This window comes from Protomyctophum parallelum (genome assembly GCF_964188405.1).
Source record: "Protomyctophum parallelum genome assembly, chromosome: 9".
NCBI lineage: Eukaryota > Metazoa > Chordata > Actinopteri > Myctophiformes > Myctophidae > Protomyctophum > Protomyctophum parallelum.
This window is the reverse complement of record NC_139706.1, coordinates 45,799,372-45,820,396: the sequence shown is the minus strand read 5'-3', so window position 1 is coordinate 45,820,396 and position 21,025 is coordinate 45,799,372. Positions and strand designations below refer to the sequence as shown.

The 21,025-nt window shown below is 41.0% G+C and overlaps 2 protein-coding genes across 3 annotated transcripts in view; one reads left to right on the top strand and one right to left on the bottom strand.

Moving 5' to 3' along the window:
* Positions 1–10,585, bottom strand: part of map4k1 (mitogen-activated protein kinase kinase kinase kinase 1) — a 29,970-nt gene extending 19,385 nt beyond the window's left edge. The window contains exons 1-3 of the mRNA XM_083773283.1: positions 10,107–10,585; positions 1,290–1,347; positions 139–229 (exon numbers count right to left, since the gene is read on the bottom strand). Coding sequence (XP_083629409.1) covers positions 139–229; positions 1,290–1,347; positions 10,107–10,214 — 257 coding nt within the window. The 5' untranslated portion in view covers positions 10,215–10,585. The remainder of the gene's footprint in view (positions 1–138; positions 230–1,289; positions 1,348–10,106) is intronic.
* Positions 10,586–13,594: 3,009 nt separating this feature from the next.
* On the top strand, positions 13,595–20,584 carry eif3k (eukaryotic translation initiation factor 3, subunit K). Of its 2 annotated transcripts, none has more exons than XM_083773374.1 (8): positions 13,595–13,755; positions 14,242–14,340; positions 15,671–15,791; positions 16,240–16,314; positions 16,564–16,630; positions 18,786–18,863; positions 20,000–20,125; positions 20,443–20,584. In XM_083773374.1, the coding sequence occupies exons 1-8, from the start codon at positions 13,694–13,696 to the stop codon at positions 20,472–20,474; spliced, it is 660 nt and encodes a 219-aa protein (XP_083629500.1). In that variant the 5' UTR covers positions 13,595–13,693; the 3' UTR covers positions 20,475–20,584. The 2 variants fall into 2 exon arrangements, with proteins under 2 accessions (XP_083629500.1, XP_083629499.1); XM_083773373.1 differs by having other exon boundaries at positions 16,237–16,314.
* The last annotated feature ends 441 nt before the right edge of the window (positions 20,585–21,025 follow it).

Genomic DNA, 21,025 nt, shown 5'->3' with positions numbered 1-21,025 from the left:
CAAAATATATAATATTATCATTTCAAAGCATCACAATTGAACTTAAAACACACGCACGCACACACAAACCCTCCCTCCCTTCCTCTCCCACATCCTATTCACAAAATAATGCAATAATAGTGCATGCTTACTACTTACTGTATATAGCTGCCGTAATATGCCACTATGTTGTGGTGTTTGCAGCTTTTTACTATGACAATCTCCTGTTGGATGATTGAGAAATCATCGTCTGTGTCAGAGGGGAGAGAGAGAGAGAGAGAGAGAGAGAGAGAGAGAGAGACACACACACAGACACAGACACAGACACAGACACAGAGAGACAGACACAGAGAAGGGGGGGTATGTTTACTGTACTGTACATACATGTACTTTCTTTTGGAACTGCAGCTTGTTTTCAAACCAAATACATCACCAGAACATTTTATTCTCTGTGTGTGTGTGTGTGTGTGTGTGTGTGTGTGTGTGTGACGTGTGTGTGTGTGTGTGTGTGTGTGTGTGTGTGTGTGTGTGTGTGTGTGTGTGTGTGTGTGTGTGTGTGTGTGTGTGTGTGTGTGTGACGTGTGTGTGTGTGTGTGTGTGTGTGTGTGTGTGTGTGTGTGTGTGTGTGTGTGTGTGTGTGTGTGTGTGTGTGCGTGTGCGCGTGTGTGCGTGTGTGACTGTGTGTGTGTGATGGTTATGCACTATTATTACAGTTAAGTTCATGCATGGATTTGGAGTGTTTAGGCACATTAGTATAGTATGGTTATGGTTATTGATGCGTTTGGTGTGGTTAAAATTAGGGTATCTGAAGAGGGCAATGAACCAGAGAATTAAGTCGGCCAAATCTAGTCATGATCCCATGACAGTGTATTCACATACTGTATGATCCCATGACAGTGTGTTCACATACTGTATGATCCCATGACAGTGTGTTCACATACTGTATGATCCCATGACAGTGTGTTCACATACTGTATGATCCCATGACAGTGTGTTCACATACTGTATGATCCCATGACAGTGTGTTCACATACTGTATGATCCCATGACAGTGTGTTCACATACTGTATGATCCCATGACAGTGTGTTCACATACTGTATGATCCCATGACAGTGTGTTCACATACTGTATGATCCCATGACAGTGTGTTCACATACTGTATGATCCCATGACAGTGTGTTCACATACTGTATGATCCCATGACAGTGTGTTCACATACTGTATGATCCCATGACAGTGTGTTCACATACTGTATGATCCCATGACAGTGTGTTCACATACTGTATGATGTGGAAAAGTAAAGTCTCACCTGGTTCCATTGTAATGACCTTGATGGCTGCCAGTTCTCCATTCTGCTTGTTACGAGCCTGGAAGCATAAACAATCATATTTAAGTAATAATAAGCATCCCCATTCCCTATGATTAATTCCCCCGAATTAGTGAAAATCTAAACAGAAACACTGATTAGGGCAAACATCAAACATGCTGCAGCAGTCATGTCTGTCTGAGGTTCTGATTGTGTTCAGCCTGTGACATCACACCCTGTTTTCTTAAATCACGATATTTTAGAACCATGTGAAAAGTTGTTTTCCTGATCTCACTGTAAAGGTCCCATACAGTAGGGTGCATTAGAATACATTGCAGTGGACCTACCAATAGAGAGTTCATAGCCTAGGACCACGGTCAAGCTGCAAACTTCATTCTTGATCATGATCATTGATATTATCTCAATTTCAAGCTAGGGTTAGGTCTAAATTGTTTGTGAATGTTTAATTTAGAGTTTTTGCCAAGTAAAATGTAGGCGAGAATTAGCACACTTTGATCAGAAGCAGCATTATAACAGCTGTCTCTAGTAACAGAGAATGTTGCACCTGGCAATATGACAATTTTGTATATTATAGTATTGTCTTAAGAAACAGCCTGCACTCACAAATTAAAATGTATATATATATATATATATATATATATATTATTATTATTCTTTTACCACAGCAGCAGTCTTACAAACAGACACGTTTCGGTTTTGGCCCCTCAGGCTTTGTCAGTGTTCTGCTGACAATCAGGTAAACACTGATGAAGGCCTGTCATTCTGTCTGTCAGACTGCTGCTGTGGTAAATAAAAAAGAGCGCAAAGAGTTTCTTAAGACTGTTTGCTGTACCCGTCTTTCTTTTCCTTAAAGTACCAGTATCAGTATTTATTTATGATGTATTTTCTCGATTATTAAGGTTATTGTAGCAGTCAATTTGTATTGGGGGCGGGGAGGGGGGTGGGGCGGGAATCGCGAGACATGGCCAAAGCATTTCCGGGGGTCCCTCCCCAGCCCAAAACATTGAGAACCCCTGACGTAGTCTGTTATGAAACTCACTGTTTATACTGTATACTGTAATATACAACAGTCTACATAGTACACTCTACAGCACGTTACTTGCCTGGTTGTGGAGGTCTAACCTAAGTTTTATGAAAACCTTTCAAAAGGATTATGGTGCAACATAGCACAGTGCTGTGGCCCTAAAATCATAAGAGAGCTGACTGTAAGGGAGTGTCAACAATGAAATTATCTGAAGCCGAGGAAAATATCAGCCAAATGAATGTGTACTTTTGAGAAATACAGTCATACTGCAACTACTAGGCTATACTAGTATACACACAAGCTGCCTGTTGTCTGAATAGTGGGCAAGATCGTACATAACCATGGAAAGAATGACAACGGAAACTCCATTCAATGAAAGTTAGTAGGGGTTAGTATGGGGTTAGTATGTCTGACTCTAACTGTCTCACTGCCTGTGCCCCCGCACAGTCAAGCAAAAACACTCACTGGGAGATGGAAATGTCTGGTTTCACACACAGTGATGTCACTCACTGGACCCTCTAAAAGTTAGGCTCAGACAGATCTACTATTATATCACATACATACAGTATTTGTGCACACAGACACACGCCCGCCCGCACGCACGCACACACGCACCTTTCAAGAAGAAAAGAAAAACAGCATAACATAAAGTCAGTGACCTCACATACTGAGCTATTGAAATGCACATGGTCTGCCTACATGTGTACAAAAAGCCTACAGTATACTGTGGGACAAGCTAAAGACAGTCAAGACATGAACACTAGCTCAACGACGGGGGACGGGGGGGTTGACAGAGTGAGTAATGAAGAATTCAGGCAAAAGCGTCAACCAATTACACAGTCAGCATCTACTGACATACACTACAATCAAGCTCGCTATACTGTAGTGACTAAATTGACAGCCACATGGCTTTTAAATCCAGTATTTCTGTCATTCATTCATTCATTCATTCATGTGGAATGTCTAAACCTAGTGTCAGGTTAATATTAAGCTGCTAATGTTCTGGTTGTCAATGTAATTCCGACACTGGCCCAGTGGCATGGTCGGTGGTCGCTACAAAACATGCAACCCAACTGCCCGACTAATGCTTTGCTAACTGAGTGTTTCAAAAGAAGGTAGGAGGTACGTGAGACACAATTCAAATATTGAAAGTTTAGTTGACCATTGGTTTCATGGTTTGTATCTTCAACATACAGAGAGAAAACCATGCGAACAAGAAAAGGAAGCTTGCCTCCCTCAAGAATGCCACAGACGAAACACAGTTTAAGTCCACACTATTTATCCATAATGTATAAATGATAGATAAGGGGTCAGGACAACGAGGCCTTTTCGTGGAGGGGTCAGAATGAAATTTGACTGATTTTCGTCTGTGGTACTCAGTGATTATCTGGCTGGCAATGTAGTATCTGGCTGTCTTGTTTAAGCATCCACCATTAAAATTGATCACTAACAAAAAATACAGTGTTTTATAATATTATCATTGGCAATGAAAGAAAAGCATGTGACGTGTTAACATTAAGTTCATAAGTTATCTTCAGCGTTTATCTAGAAGAATCTGTACAGGAAGACAAGATGATTTGTGTTTGTGTGAATTGTGAAGTCAGTACAGTTTATCCCAGTCTGTACAAACCAAGGTTACTGCAGAGATGACATAATTTTACTTGCCACAATGAGAGGTGGATCGAGCCCTATATTTCCTTCACACTGTCTGTGATGTGGAAGGACACACGAAGAGGTATAACAGGGGAAGGGGTTTGAACTGTTTCATTGAAAAGTAGTAGAATTTGATAAGTAAGCCAAACAACACAATTTATTATTTACCATTGCGTGCCATATCGACGCCGAACGACCTCAGACATGACACGCTTAAGTTCAATAGCTTCATTTATTATAAAAACAGACACCTAAATGTACAGTAGATTAAGCAGCCTTTATTATAACAAGGCAAAGGCCAACATGTTAAGACCTATAGAGGTATTCATTAGGACGAAAAGACCTCTGTAGGTTAAAACATGTTGGCATTTGCGAGTGCCTGGATCCTCTGTTTTATCCTGTCTGATCCAGGAGATACTTTGATCATTTCAACTTTTTTTTTTGTTTGTTATCAAATGTTATTTATTTTAAGACAAAAATCACAATAAGACACGTTAACATCATGAATGACTTAAAGAAAACAAAACACATATAAAACAACGCATAACGGCAAAAGCAAGAAACACAAAAACAAAAACAAACAATCCCACCCACCCCTCCCCCCCCCCCCCCCCCCCCCGAGACCAAAGATGCCACAAAATGTCATTACTCCTACTACTGTGCAATGGAAACAAAAAATAAATAAATAATGATAATAATAATAATAATAATAATGATTAAACCACGCCCTTAACCAAATCTGCAATACCAGACCAAATCTCAATGTTTTCCTCTTTTGCACCATGCAATCTTGCTGTAGACATTTTCTAGATAAATGATATCTAGAAAGGTCAAAGCCCATTGGCGAAATGACAATGTATGAGGCGGTTTCCAGTGCGAAGCAACCATCTTCTTTGCGGCCGTTACGCCAGCAAAGAAGACACGAATACGGGTGTTATTTAATGGCAACTGGGATACATCATTTAATAAGAATAGAGATGGGGAGGGTGTGATGTTAACTTGTAGAATAGTCGAAAGGTTAGTAGCAACCAAATTCCAAAATGTGAGGACACTCGGACACTCCCACACCATATGAAAGAATGTACCTATGGTGTTTGAAGTGCAGAATGTGCAGTTGTGATTATTTAAAATCCGCATAGCACACAATCTACGGGGGATTAAGTATGTCCTATGAACAAAATGTAGATGAATTTGTTGATGATCAGGATTCCTAGAAGACAGGACAACATTAGACCACACTGTATCCCAGCTCCAATCTGGATCTACATTTGGTATGTCATTCCTCCATACATTTCAACCATTTTTAACTTCTTTATCTCAGGTGAGCACCTGTTTTCTTATCTCTGTCTTCAAGCTTTGTTTTATGGTGGACTTTTCATTATTCTCTCTCTCTCTCTCTCTCACACACACACACACACACACACACACACACACACACACACACACACACACACACACACACACACACACACACACACACACACACACACACACACACACACACACACACACACACACACACACACACACTTTATTTTATTGTTGTTGTCCAACAGGTAAAACCAGCATTCAGGCAAGTAGGAAATAAACATATTGAGCTGGGGCGTACCAGTTGGTTGGGTTAAGGGTTACAGTAGTTAATCGACAATATCAACCAGTTGTTTCCATTCCAGCCAAAGCCAAGTGTCTTTCCCTCTGTCTATCTCAGCTTCTGACTATCTTCGCCTGATAAAACCTACATGACTAAAATACAACTAAATAAAGCTGTGCTGTGTGAACTTTTGACACAGCAAGTCTGTTCTCGTTTACTTGTTTCTGGCTGCTGTGATGTCAGTGGTGTTTATTTTTGGTTCTGTTGACAATTCCCTTCACTAAAAACAAGGGTGACATTCTCAACAAAACCTGTTCGTTCTCTCTGCCTCGCCTCACATTTTTTCGGATGGCTCAAGGTGTTTATTGTCACATACAATACAGCTGGTAGCAACATGGCAGACAGTAAAATGTTTGCACTCCAAGTGCAAACAGAGAACAACATTTGCTCACAATGCCTCGATGTAGATCGGCTAGTTGTAGTAGGTGTACATATCGCAAGAGATTATCAAGATAAATAAATGGCATATTATTATGTCTATTTGCTGAATGCCGATTGAGCAATCCCATCGGCAAAGCACCGTGGAGTGGAGATGGCTCAAGGTGTTTATTGTCACATACAAATACAATACAGCTGGTAGCAACATGGCAGACACAGTAACATGTTATATACAGTAGTATAAATCAAGTTGAGCACAGCTGCTCCTCCTCGCCCCTCTCAAACTGAACCTTATCTGTTTATAGGAAGTGCAACTGAAAGGCAAAGTTCAGAAGCATTATATTGCCTTTTGTTAGGCTAGATATTTGTTTAACATTTTTAATTAACGTGTCTTTAGTTTGCTAAAGTTAACCTGAAGCAAAGAGACATTAAAACTATACTATAATATTTTTTTGTATCATGAGTCATATTATTGAGGTATTCAACAACGTTATCGAATATCGCATGCTTTTCTAACGTGCAGCCTTAGTCCTGCATCTGCAGATCTGTCACAAAGGCTGATTGTGTGTGTGCGTGTGCGTGTGTGTGTGTGTGTGTGGGCTTCAGACCAATACAGTCGTCATCCTCGCCAGGAGGCCAGAAAGGCCAAAGGCGAGGAATATGTTTTTGCCCCTGTCCAGCTAATCTCCAGTGCCGTTTGACCGATCTGCGTGAAACTGTGCACGCACACTCCCAGTAGGGCCCCAAACATTTCAGAGCTGCCTCATGGTGGCACTATAACAGGCCAAATTGCCTTTTGACCTATAACTCGTAAGATGTATATTAAAAATATTATATTATCTGGATTCCTTGGACCATGGCACAACTTCCCAATCAGATTGGCTACAATTGTCTTTCAAAGTTTGCACTGGCAGGGGCCCGTTTTGCACATAATGCCACAAATCATGAACAAGCAAACTGCAAGTAAAGCCAAGGAAGAACTTCCACTGCATCTTTTTCAAATCAGCAAGATGGTGGAGCTAGAACAACCACTTCACTCTTGAACCGTATATAGGTATAAAATGTTTTTTTTTCTTCCTGGATTTCTTGCATCATGACACAACTCCACATAATCTGTAGGCCTTTAGTGGTGGACTAGATACTCTGCCCTTTCACGTTTTATTTATTTATTTTTCTTCAAAAATCACTTTTTTCATCTACAATTTTTACTAACTGATAGTTCCTTCCCCGACTATGATTTCAAGGCAAAATGGCAGCCATGTGTAATGTATGCGTAATGATTTGCAGAGCTATCCTCACTGTGGATCTGCACACACACACACACACACGCACGCACGCACACACACACACACACACACACACACACACACACACACACACACACGCACACACACACACACACACACACACACACACACACACACACACACACACACAGTGTGACCTTTTCCCCATCAGTCTACACCTCCTCATTTGGTTTATATTATAATCAATTGCAATACTGAAACATTGATGACTCACTCTGCACTGAATAAGTACTGTGGAGTGGATCGATATTTTACAAGAGTTGTAGCTACTGTTCAGTACCATTTCTGCTGTGGAAACTGGAAAGTACCACAGTATCCATGACTTAACCCATTCTGACCTGAGATCAGATTCATACGAGGTTTCCGCCGGACACACACTGGTCTGATGAACCCATTCTGACCTGAGATCAGATTCTAAAAATGTCAGTCGCTCTTCGATTTTTCAAAAATAGCAGACCTACAAGCTCGTATCGCGCCACTCGGTGGCGCGATATGAGCTTGTAGATCTGCTATTTTTCAATAGATAAAGCACAACATGATGCTGACACCAAAATGGGTGCCCGTTCTGAATGGGTTTTTAAACCATTCACTTTACAACTACATGGAACTCATTTATCCATTTGTGTCCCTGAAGGTTACCATAAATAAAGCCAACCTGTCTAATACTGTGATCAGAAACACAATGAATTCTAATTCAACTTCAGTCAAAGCTCACAAGAGGTTCCAATTATCAAAAAGGCATATGTATATTGCTTATATATCATATATTCCTCTTGCACGACACGTGCATGCATTCACGCACGCACGCACACACACACACACACACACACACACACACACACAGCACACATGGACTCCATCTTATGCCATGCTTTATCCTCAAGTAATAAACATTTTCCGTGAATTAGGCATTTAGGAGCTTCCACTATGCGTGAATGTTATCTTGCGGCCACACAACCCACTATTCATTTTGCCGACTCCTATATTTGCGGGTGGAGGTGTGTCTGTACACTGTAGGCGTGTTGATGCGCTTTCCCTATATTTGCTATTTTATGCACACAGGTATATTTCAAGGCAGCAACGTGTGTCGCTCTTCCATGGCCATGGGCCACAGTGTAAATCACTGGGCATAATGTTAAATGGATAATGGATCTCTTAACCCATTCTGACCTGAGATCAGATTCATACGAGGTTTCCGCCGGACACACACTGGTCTGATTAACCCATTCTGACCTGAGATCAGATTCTAAAAATGTCAGTCGTTCTTCGATTTTTCAAAAAATAGCAGACCTACAAGCTCGTATCGCGCCACTCGGTGGCGCGATATGAGCTTGTAGATCTGCTATTTTTCAATAGCTAAAGCATAACATGATGCCAACACCAAAATGGGTGCCCGTTCAGAAGGGTTAAAGGCAATGGCAGGTGTCACTGTGATTGGTTTAATCATGGTAACGCCCAAACCACACCTATGCATAATGTAAGGGGTAATGGAGGTGTTCTAGGGACTTAGGCTGTGGCACAAGATAACACATTTTACGGGGCCACACCTCTCACACAATACTAAATCCCAAAAATTAAGGAAAAAGGGCCCCTGCCGCAAGATGGAGCCCTAGTGTGAAAAAGGAGGGGGCCAAGTGCAGACCCCTGTCAGCAACGAATATAAATGGTTTGAGTGGTTCAACTGAGCATCAGGCCACGTGGCAGATGTGTTAAATGGTGCATTTATATAGATGTGTTAGGACTAGGTTGTAATGATCCGATCACGTGATCGGAAATCGTGGACGTGTTCGTGATTCGGGAGATCCCTAGTTAGGACACATGAACCTCAGACTATACTGACCTCATTAACATAAACTAGGCCAGCATCCACACATAAAGACAGACCAGGACCGTTTGTATTTATATTCATTTAACATTTATTTATTTAAACTAGTTAGACTACCAGTCTTTATTTCCTGGACAGGCCAGGCCAGGCCAAGAAAGCAGTATTGTGACACAGGCATATAGGGGAGGATGTCTAATATCTATGTGACAGATCATAGTGATCACATCATATTTAACATTGTTCCTTTATACAAACATTCTCAGCGTGCCCTGATATTTGTATACTCTCGGTTCTCCATATTTGGTGTTTGGGGTGAAGCAACGTTAAATTAGAAATGGTTTGTGTGTGAAACACTCTTTGCGTACTAGAGTAAGGCAGTGACAACAGTCTTTACCATATTATTCATAAAAGTAATATATACAACAAGAAGCAATCGATGAAAATGTAAAACACCAAGTCAACTTTCTCAGGAATAATTTGTTAAATGGTTTCAGGGGGTGAATTGGTGATGAATGCATAAAGCAGTATTATTTAGTGCACTTTCACTTCTAAAACCACTTCCTCCTATACAGGCCTCTTGGCTGCATGACATTTCTGGCTTCACTGTAACCGTACTGCAAATCCAACACAATCAGAGCAATATATGCCGTAGCTAATCATTAATTAAACCAATATGTTAAATGAGAACCAAATGGGTGTCAAATAACTAAAAGACAATATTAAATCTGCCATATATTGAGGGGGCAACATTACAAGCTATGGTGAGAAGAGGTGTGAGTCATGGTTACATTTTTCCTTTTTAAAGGAAGAAAAATAATACTTTGATTATAGTTCCCCAATAACATATCAAATCATTTTACAATGAGCATCAAAATATATTTTCAACAACAACAAAGAAAGCAAGCGTATGCAACCATTTAACAGTTGCATAAGCTTTTGCAAAACAGATGTTAGCTCTGACCTTATAAACATCTCCATATGTTCCTCCTCCGACCCTCAGCATGATCTCAAAGTCATCTTGGGGGTTCCTGGTGGAGATGTCCAGAGCTGCCCGGTGTTGGGAATCCATCTCCAATGACACTAGTGGTGTGGCAGCTTGGGCATACTATGGCACCCACTCACAAATACACAATCACTCGGTCTCACACACACACACAATACCTGCTAAATGTATTCACGCAATCTCTAATAGCCTACACAATGAATGTAGGCAGAAAACTCCTACAGGCCTGCACTCCTATGCACCCCTCATGCGCGCACACACACACACACACACACACACACACACACACACACACACACACACACACACACACACACACACACACACACACACACACACACACACACACACACACACACACACACACTCAGTCACGCACAAATGGCTCTACAACTAACCTAATTTTACAACTGCTGGGAATTTACTGAAAGAAAGACTTTCTTTCTCCTGTAGTCCTTTCTTGTTTCTTTCTCTGTCTCAACCAACCTCTCACTCACTCAAACATTCAGTCTAGTCTAGATACTCTAACAACACCTTCCTACTGCTTCACCCTACCACTCCTCCTTACACCTGCTCCACCCCTTCATCAATTTATTCTGTTCTCTCAAACGTTTTTGAACTCAGTTCATTTACATAATCCAGTTTTGTTTCCTGTTTGTGTGTGTGCGTGTGCGTGTGTGTGTGTGTGTGCGTGTGTGTGTGCGTGTGCGTGTGTGTGTGTGTGTGTGTGTGTGTGTGTGTGTGTGTGTGTGTGTGTGTGCGTGTGTGTGTGAGAAAGAGAGAGGAGTGATTACTGATTAGCTGTAGTTGTGCTGTTTGAGGTTTTCATTATGGGTTTTGTTTCTCTTCTGTTATGTGCAGCAAATGCGTCGTGTGTGTGCACGTACTGTGTGCACTCTGCAGAAGTGCATAAATGCTCATGCTTGCTAGCTCCCTTTAGCTTCCTGTTCAGCCACATTGACATAATAACAATGACCTGTGAACACATCAATGGCAAAATGTGTTTGTTTTCTTAAGGAAACAGTTCTTCTAAGAACTTTGAAAATACACTAAACTGGATTTTTCTCTATATTATTGCGACTGCACGTCGCATTTACTATGAAATCGTGCATTTCCCGCCAGTTGTTTGGTTGGTCACCATGACCATATATGGTCATGCCTCGTGACATCACGTGACATCATCAGCGATGGAGATCCCTGATGTCATCAATATTATTAAGCCCATATGGGAACGGCATGCCCATATATGGAGATCCCTGATGTCATCGATATTGGCCAGCAACTCTACATCTGACCTCAAACCTCAAACCCTTAGACCTCCATATATAGAGCTGACATGTTCTGACATGTCATAAGTTGATCCTTCCCCATCCATTCTTCCATTTCGATGTCTCCCTTTTGACTGATACCTGTCCATTTAAACTCTAGACGGGCCTCTAAGTTCTCAACAGGCCCAAAAATTAAGGCCCGGCCCTACCTGGGCCCTCATCAAACCCTGTACACTCAAGACACTGCCCCCGCTGCCACCCTTAATTAGATCTCCATTTATGGAGCTGACCTGTTCTGACATTCCATATGTTGATCTGACCACATCAAACCCTGTACACTCATGGCCAGTAAAGAATTCATGTACAAAAAATGGTATTATCTAAATTTCTGCTACCATATCAATTGAAAACGTTCTTGTGACCACCGTGCTTTGACTTATGGTGCGTTACCAGCTTAAATCAACATTGTAGAATAGGTGAAGAGGTCGCACACACCAATAATCAATTTTCAACAGGTTTATTTCTCTACATCAGGACATGTTGTAGAGAAATAAACCTGTTGAATATTGATTCTTGGTGTGTGCAAACTGCGACTTCTTCACCTATTCTGCTACCATCTTTTCACATTTGACATCCATCTTCCACTCAGTCTCAGGTCTCCCCTGTCACAAACACCCACATGTGACAGATCACAAGATGCATGACATAGATCAGCTAACCACAAGCAACTGAACTGTCTCAAAACACATCTGAGCCATCTGAGGCCATGTCCGAGACAAAATGGTCCTGATCTGATGGCTCAATGAGTAGAACAAGGGAATATATCACTACCATGGATAAGCGATTACAATTGGTACACACAAGCTTAAGTCGATCACATAACTCCATCACAATAATCACATTAATTTGCTTTTCCCCCCTCACTTCCCCTCCACATGTTACAACAGAATTATAAAACGATATAAGTTCTATATTAAATCATTGAAAGAAGAAGAAGACAACATAAGATACTATCTGTATGATATAACTGATCTCTTTGCAGGAAGGAAGAGCTAGGCTAGGTCAAAGTGTAAAGTAATTGTAATAAAAAATAGAAACACACAAGGTTTACACATTGCATTTTGCACTAATAAATAATGTATCATGTTTTCTTTATGTTATGTAGACAGCACTATAATTGCATTGTATGTAGTCATAGCACGTCATAGTACATATGTATAGCATAGTAGTATAGATGTATAGTTTTGTATGTATTAGTTTCATTATATAGATATTTCACTGTTACTTTCTTAGTTTACGCATGTTACATGATAAATGTTTTTATGTGATGTATTCCCATGCTTTTTTGTTCTTGCTTAATGTAAGTCGCTCTAGGATTAAGAGCGTCTGCTAAATGCCTAAATTGTAAATTGTAAATTGCAGTTGACAGTAGGCCCTGCACCTATTCCTTTTTACAAACTGATTGTTTTGAAGATTTCAATGTATGTTATGTTATACTTACTACAGACAGAAGGGGGCAGTGGCTGGCATCATGAGGCAGATGAAAGTGACAGTGTCAGATTAGGTTGGAAATTATTATAACACAAATATCTAACTCACACTCACACACACACACACACACGCTCGCACGCACACGCACGCACGACCACACACACGCACGACCACACACACACACACACACACACACACACACACACACACACACACACACACACACACACACACACAGTCACACACACACACACAAACAAACGCTTAATTTGATTTATTCCAATTCAATTACTCTGAAAGATATAATGTGCTGTGCTATTATAATAATAATAATAATAATAATAATAATAATAATATATATATACGCTAAATTCGCTAAATTCTTCATACACAAACACAAATTTGCTAAAACTTTACAGATCTTCACCCACCTCCTGGAATTTAAAATACTAAAACTGCTCCCCAACCTTGATATCATTGTTGGTTATGTTATTGTATTGTCTGTTTTTTTGTCCTGTTTTTGTTTATTTTCTGTTTTTGTTGTTTGAGCTGTGTTTTTCTACCTGAATTGTCTGTAATATATTTCTCAATAAAAATAAAAAATAATAAAAATAAAAAAACGGTATGATGGGTCCGTCTACTTTCCTGTCCGGTGTTTGTCGAAATGTCGTTCCTTCCGTTCCGAGCTCATTCTCCTTCCGTCTGGTCTTTTTTGTGGCTCTCGGGTCCACGTGTGGATTTTACTCATAATTTCATCACAAAGACCAACATAAACATTTGGACCAAATGGCTTCGCCGATCGAGCAGATGAGGGCGAATGTAGGGAAGCTCTTACGTGGAATCGATAGGTAAGATGCCTGGGAAACTGATAGATATACCGGGTTAGCTTCGTTAGCTCGCTAGCTAGTAGCTAGTAGCCTAGTAGCTCTGGTCCATTAGTAGCTAATGGACTAATGCTGTTGTATCCTCAGTGATGTTACTACGCTGGGGATGATGATGAGCATCGAGATCTAGCATACGAGCAATTTGGCATCTGTGTTTTGAAGCAATTATATTGTGTCAAGTCAGTCTGCTAACAATAATAACCAACCACAGCCAACTTCTGAGGCTAGCTTCTAATGTGTCTTGTTGTGTGTGTGTGTGTGTGTGTGTGTGTGTGTGTGTGTGTGTGTGTGTCAGAAATCCACTGTTAAAGTGTTATCCCACTGACAGCTGTTCCTGTCTGATTTCGAGTACCAACTTGTCAATTGCTTTACCAGTCAGTGTTGTTAATTATTTTGTTAATGCATACCGTTGCACAAACTAATCAAAATAAATCTCTTCCCACTTCCCAGGTACAACCCAGAAAACCTTGCTACACTGGAGCGTTATGTGGAGACACAAGCTAAAGAGAATACTTATGATCTGGAGGCTAACTTGGCTGTTCTCAAACTGTGAGTCTGGTAGCCATTTACTGGTAGCTTCCCTTCGTAAATAATATATTGAAATATGTAAATAATGTCACTGCCTAGTATTTATATTTAAATTGAGTGTTGGGGGGGGGGGAAAGCATACTTTTTTTGCTTTTCTGATACATATATAAGGAGAAGCAAACGTCAGTCAATCAAATACATTTATGATAGTCTTGCTCTAGCCCTCCAAGCAGAACCCAAATGCTACTGAAGTTTCTGACATTTGTTCGACCCAGTGCATTGGGTCCTGTTCCACGTCGTCCATGCCACCTGATTAAAACATTTACTGGCTCATGTTTACATGTTAAAACGCCTCCCCGCGCTCTTTGACGATATTCTTCAGTATGAGGCTTTCTGAATATGTAAAGTATAAGTACACATACATACCTTTGCGAATATCTCCTGTGGCGCGGAAGCCGTTAAGTATTTTTAATATATGTTTGCCCGATTTGGAAGCTTGGATTCTTCTTTTCCTTCCTTGTTTATTGACACCTCATTGTACCGCCTATCTGGCTAGCTAGTGGCGCTATAGCTATGACACAGCAGATCAGAGGCAGGGACGTAGCCTCACAAGCCAACCGCACACCGGGAGGCGGTACAATAAACGGTAAACAAACAAGAAGAAATAAAGCGACCAAATCGGTCAAACAAAGATTAAAAATACTTAACGGCTTCCGCGCCACAGGAGATATTCGCAGCTGGATGTATAGCTACTTAAAGTTACCGAATTCAGAATAACTCAAGGAAAATAATGGCGTCACATGCCGCGGGTCCTATTTTAGAGAGAATCTCCATATCCGCATATAGGAATTTCCATATGAAAGTACAGTAGCGAGCAGGGACCCAACGTAAAACTCAACAAAATATCAAAAAAGTTTTACGTAGGGTCCCGAAAGGGGCTAGTCTTGCTCCAACTTAAGCCAAGGCTAGTTTTATCCTGAGATGGTTTGTCCTTTCATTTTGTAGTACATTGTGTTGATGGTCAGTAAGGTGCGAGACCCTTCGGTCGTTATTGTTTTGGTACTGTACACATTAAGCCACCAAACTTTATTAACACATTTTAGAATTTCCTTAACATTACATTTGTCTAGGTTCTTAATACTTTTTATTTTAAGTTGATGCCTTCGAACAATAACAACTAGGTGTGTTTCTACTACCAGTTTTTTATACAATGTTTGTAGAATGTTACTGTTCCCCAAAACCGCTTTGGTTCGATACCAAGCATAGTTTTTTATTGTAAGTGTTGTTTTGTTATCAATATCAAATGTAATCTAAAAAAACAAAACTAAACGTAAGTGTTGATTTCTTGCAGGTACCAGTTCAACCCAGCCTATTTCCAGACCAATGTGACATCAATAATCCTTCTGAAGGCACTGACCAACCTGCCCCACACTGACTTCACTCTGTGCAAGTGCATGATTGACCAGACACACGTATCATTTTGGTACTGGTACAGCACCAGCCTTCCTGAGATTGTTGTTGTTCTGTAAATGCAGCCTACTGTAGGACAAGGTTTGATTGATCAATGTTTTATTACAGGTTTCAGTGTATTCTGAACGGACATTCATGGTTATTCACTCTGTCTGAGTAATGGTGACTTCTTCTTAGGTTATACCATGTAGACTCATTATAATAAATAATTGTGTAAAATATGGTTGCAAAGTTATGATAATTCATTGTAATTATATTGCTGATTTACTGGTGAGAATTGGGTTTACTGGTTAGGCAATCATCCTAAATCAGTAGATTGTTCTCCCAAGTTGTCCCAACTTTCAAGTGTATTGACAGAAGAATATATGTATGTGTGGGAAACTGGGGATGCATATTGGAAGTGGGGTCTGTCTTGGGGTCGGGGCCCTTTCCTTGACTACTGTGTCGCAGACAGAGGAACGGCCCATCAGGCAGATCCTCTACCTCGGGAACCTGCTGGAGACTTGCCACTTCCAGAGCTTCTGGGTACGTATGACACACATTCATTTACCCATCCTAACTGTTAGGAGCAGTGGACACAGCGCCTAGGGAGTGGGGAGCGGTTGCGTTCTATGCCTTGCTCAGGGACACTTTTTACAAGCATAATTCATGGTTGTTGATTTCCTGCTCTGAATATAACAAAATTAAAAAAGGTCTGACCTCCCTGTGCTCTTTCATGCTTCAATTTACTTTACAAAACTTTCCTAATCTCTGTGCCGTTTTGCTTTTTGACAGACAAGTCTTGAGGAGAACAGAGAGCTTATCGATAGCATCACTGGCTTTGAGGACTCGGTACGCAAGTGTGAGTACAAGCATTGGATCAAGTATTTACTGACAATATTACAGATTTGCTGTAATGATGTGACAAATAATTGCCTAATATCTGCTGTTGTCAAATTATAATACATTGGAAACGACAGCACTTATGTCACGGGTTGCTCCCACGGCTCGCTAAATAACAACTATATAGCTACTATATTAGCTACCCTGACCTAAAAGACGTGGATGGATGGACGTGTGTGAGTGCATGTGTCGAGATGTTGTATGCATGTGTCAAATTAAATCAAAAACGGCACCGTCCCCCGTATCAACACCACTCACAGGTCCACTCACCTGCTGGCTATACGGCCAGCTCTATCGTTGGCCCACAGCCGAAGTGAGGTGCTGGATCGATAGTAGTTCAGGTGCGGGGATAACAACCCGCGTAGGTATTCTTTTTATAGCTTTCGTTTGTTTTCTTCTTTTTTTCCTCCCGTTGGGTATTTTCTGTTTTTATGTATTATTTTTTGCACCGCGCCGACACGGGATGGCAACAAGTGACCGTCTGTAAACTTTCCCCATACGCGAAGCTCCACTATACTCTCAACCCACTTTAAACTACAAGCCTACGTAGGACAGCGCTATCCATCCGTTGCTTATCTTCTGGTCCAGTGCAGCTGATCGGTGGCCTCCGTATGTATGGGTCGGTAATACTGAGTCGAGTCCTCCTAACAATTGCCTCACTCCCTAAACACCATGCTGTCCAAACATTTCCTCCGTCCCCCGTCCCGTTGTGATGGCGTCCATTTTATGACGACGTACTTTCAGTGGCCGGCCTCCAATGCTGTGACGTAGAGGCGGTGCCAACACAATAAACCAAATAAACAAACCATGTGTGCAGGAGGTGGAATGATGTATGTGAAACCCTCTGCTGCCCCAGAGCACAATATCCTAACACTTATTATATCCAACACATATTATATCCAAAATCCCAGATATTGTAGGCTTCTGCAATTGAACGAGTGCAATCGTTGATTGTTTATTGGGCAGTGTTTTAGGCTATTTTTGTCTTTGTGTTTTGCAAATGTAATGCATGCACAAAATTCAAATGAATTCCATAGAACGTGCATATTATGCATGTTCTTGTTGCACTGATTTCCAACGAGGCTTTAAACGGGCCAGCAATGGCTGCAATGAATGCAGCAAGTGACCTTTATGAATCAATATTAAGTCATCTTTATCGGTATCGATTTGTGCTGCAAAAGAACATGCTAATGGTAGTTATATGTTTTGCTCTTTGTTGTATAAACTTTCGGTCAACAAGAGTGCAGTGAGAGAGGTGCGTGCCAGACTTGACAGTTGAATTTGAAACCGCATTCACATGTTTACTTTATTTGCCTCTGAACAAACAGTTGCTGTGTCAAACAACACTTACGATGTTATGTAAGTGGAACACTTAACAATACTTGACAGCCGGAATGTAGACGGCACCCGGGTGAGCAGTATGGATTAGCGCCCCAGCCTGTGTCCTCCGTGAGGAGGAAGCCCAACAACCCTCGGTGAGGCCTTTGGGAGGGCCATGCAAGCGGAACCGCAGCACCATGTCCCTGCGGAACCATTGCCCACCACTCCTGAATGAACTGTCTGGTGCTGGGACTATGGTGCAACGCACAGGTCCTGAGCCTGGTGAGAGCAGGAGTGGACCTGGTGAGACGTAGGAGGGGCCCGGACAGGAGACAACCCATAGAGCCTAGTCCCTCCATGCGCCAGAAGTGTAGCTCCCAGCCCTTGCAGAGTAGTTCTCTAGTAGTTCCAACGAATTGTGTGCCCCTGGTTTTTCCCTAGTGGGACTGATTGAGGGTAGCTACTGGGACTTAAGTCGGGACTTGATCACTCTCGGCTGGGTCGCCTGAGTGAGGGGTATGATGTTGAGAGACCTGAAACCCCGTTGACCTCAGGATACATCACTGAGGATACGTCCCAGGTGCATCCATGCAATGTTTTTTTTTTGTTTTGTTATACTTTATGGCGTAAAACAAATTATAATGGCCAATTTTTGGGGTGTTGGTGGCCGATAGGAAGTTTAGGAACATCTTAATATCTTGTCTCATATCACAATATCGATATGATATTGATATATTGCCCAGCCTCACCTCTATGTACTTTAACATTGTATTTATTTATCTCTATTTCTCCAGTCATCTGCCACGTAGTGGGCATCACCTACCAGAACATTGAACATCGGTTACTGGCTGAGATGCTGGGAGACCCTCTCGGTAAGAACTTGTACCTGATATTTCAGTCTAGAGTCAGACCAGTCAAACACTATACCTTAAGACTGCTAGAATGGCACACCTTCAACTTGAGGGTTAAGGAACACTTTTTTTTTTAAAGAGAGATTGCGGTTTGTTGTTACGTAAACATGTGTATACTTGTCCGGGTCCCTCTGTTGCACATACTAGGACACCACTGGTCTGGAAGATTAGAGAGAACTGCTTTACAAGTTGTATAAAAAGTTAACATGTTCTCACCACACCTAGTGCTTGGTTACTTGCAAGACAGTATTATACATATTTAATTAATGCTTATTATTTTTGTTTATTCATCAAAACATTACATCATGATTGTATTAATGATGATTAATACAAAGTTCTATAAACTCATATTCACTGAGACTTGGTTTATTTGTAACCACAGACTAATGGTGTTAGTTTAGCAGCTGCTCTGGGGCATTTGGTGGCGAATCTGGCGATCATGTTCTTTTGCTCAAGGGCATAAGGGCTCCTTAATTTGTACTGTCCAGAGCAAGTGTATTTGTAGAGCACAATAATATACAAAGGTAATTCAGATAGATTGCTATATAAGGCATTGAAATGCATAAAAGCCATTTATAAAAGCATAATAGATCAACTAATGGGACTTTAACCCATGCACCAAAGGGGACTATCATCCTCTAGTCAGGTGTGCTATGGCTCTGGCTCTACACAAGACCATGTCGGTTTTCCTTTGTGCCTATAACACAGTACTTAGAACCAGCCATACTCCATCAGAACCAACAATACACACTTTAAAATGTGTCATGTTTTAATTGAAGATAGTGGAGAAGAACATAAATGTTTAAAAGTCAGTTGGCATACGCCTCACATTTTCTGTAAGCTTGTTTCATGTAACATGACAAAACGCTGCCTCAACATTCTTTTTGATAAACTCTGGGAACTGTTGAGTAGACCGTTCTCAGACAAGCTGAGATGGTATCAGTTACGTAAAGGCGTGTCCGAGATATTTTGGCCTTAAACCATTGAGACCAATAAATCAGAAACCAATAATCGCAAGCAATAGGACTACCATCAATGCAGGGGATTTGAACCGTTGACCTACTAATCATGAGTCCACTTTCTTCCCCTTTTTCCAGACACCCAGGTGAAGGTGTGGATGACCAAGTACGGCTGGACAGAGAACGAGGAAGGACAGATCTTCATCTACAACCAGGAGGAGAGTGTCAAACCCAAAAATATTGTGGAGAAGATCGACTTTGAGAGTGAGTCAAAGGAGTTGAATCTCCTCTTTGTTTTCTGATCTACCTTAATGATGGATGTTAGCAGGTTACTTTGTTGTATTCATCATTGTGCAAAAAATATTTATTTTACATTATGCTGTTGCATTGATGTTTTACAGGGTTACTAAATATACTCTGTTCTCATATTTTACTCAGGAGGGTGTACTTGTGTGTCACCATTGTTTGTTCTGTTCACTGATAAAGACGAACACTGATGTTGAATGATGAATTCCTGTTTATTCACCACCTTTCATCGTCACTGATCTCCTTCTCCATCTGTGTTGTTTTGTGCTCCTTAGGCGTATCCAGCATCATGGCTACATCTCAGTGATACAGTTACATTCACACAACACACACCATCAAGAAGAAGCATTTTCCAACCCGTTTTATTTCTCTCTCTGAATGAGCTCTTTTTGCAATAAAGATAATTTATCATTCACAGCCGTGACTTTGTGGTTTACTTGCCTGATCATTTGCTGAATGTTTTCAATACACATGTTCATTTTAAGAGCTATAAGTATCAGCTGGCATAAAAAGACTTGTTCGCCTCATACATTTTTAAGGAAGAATCCTTAGAAGGAAGACTAAGAAAATACAATTTTAGCTTTTTGCTCTGCCCAAAGTGAGCTGGTTTTGGTCCTGGCTCCTTCGTCAGTGCTAATAGCATTGAGTCGTTAATAGCAAGTCTTTTTCAGTTTTCCTTTATGGTTTGGTGACCACCGTCAACCCGGAAAAAAAGGACAAAGAAGGGTGCAACCGTTTACATGTACTTAGGAGTTATCAACTCCCAGCTTTTGCTTTTCATAGAAATTAGCCATTTCCTTCAGTAGATTTGATTTCAAACAGTGTTGGCTTATTAACTATTAAATTGTTGACTGGAAT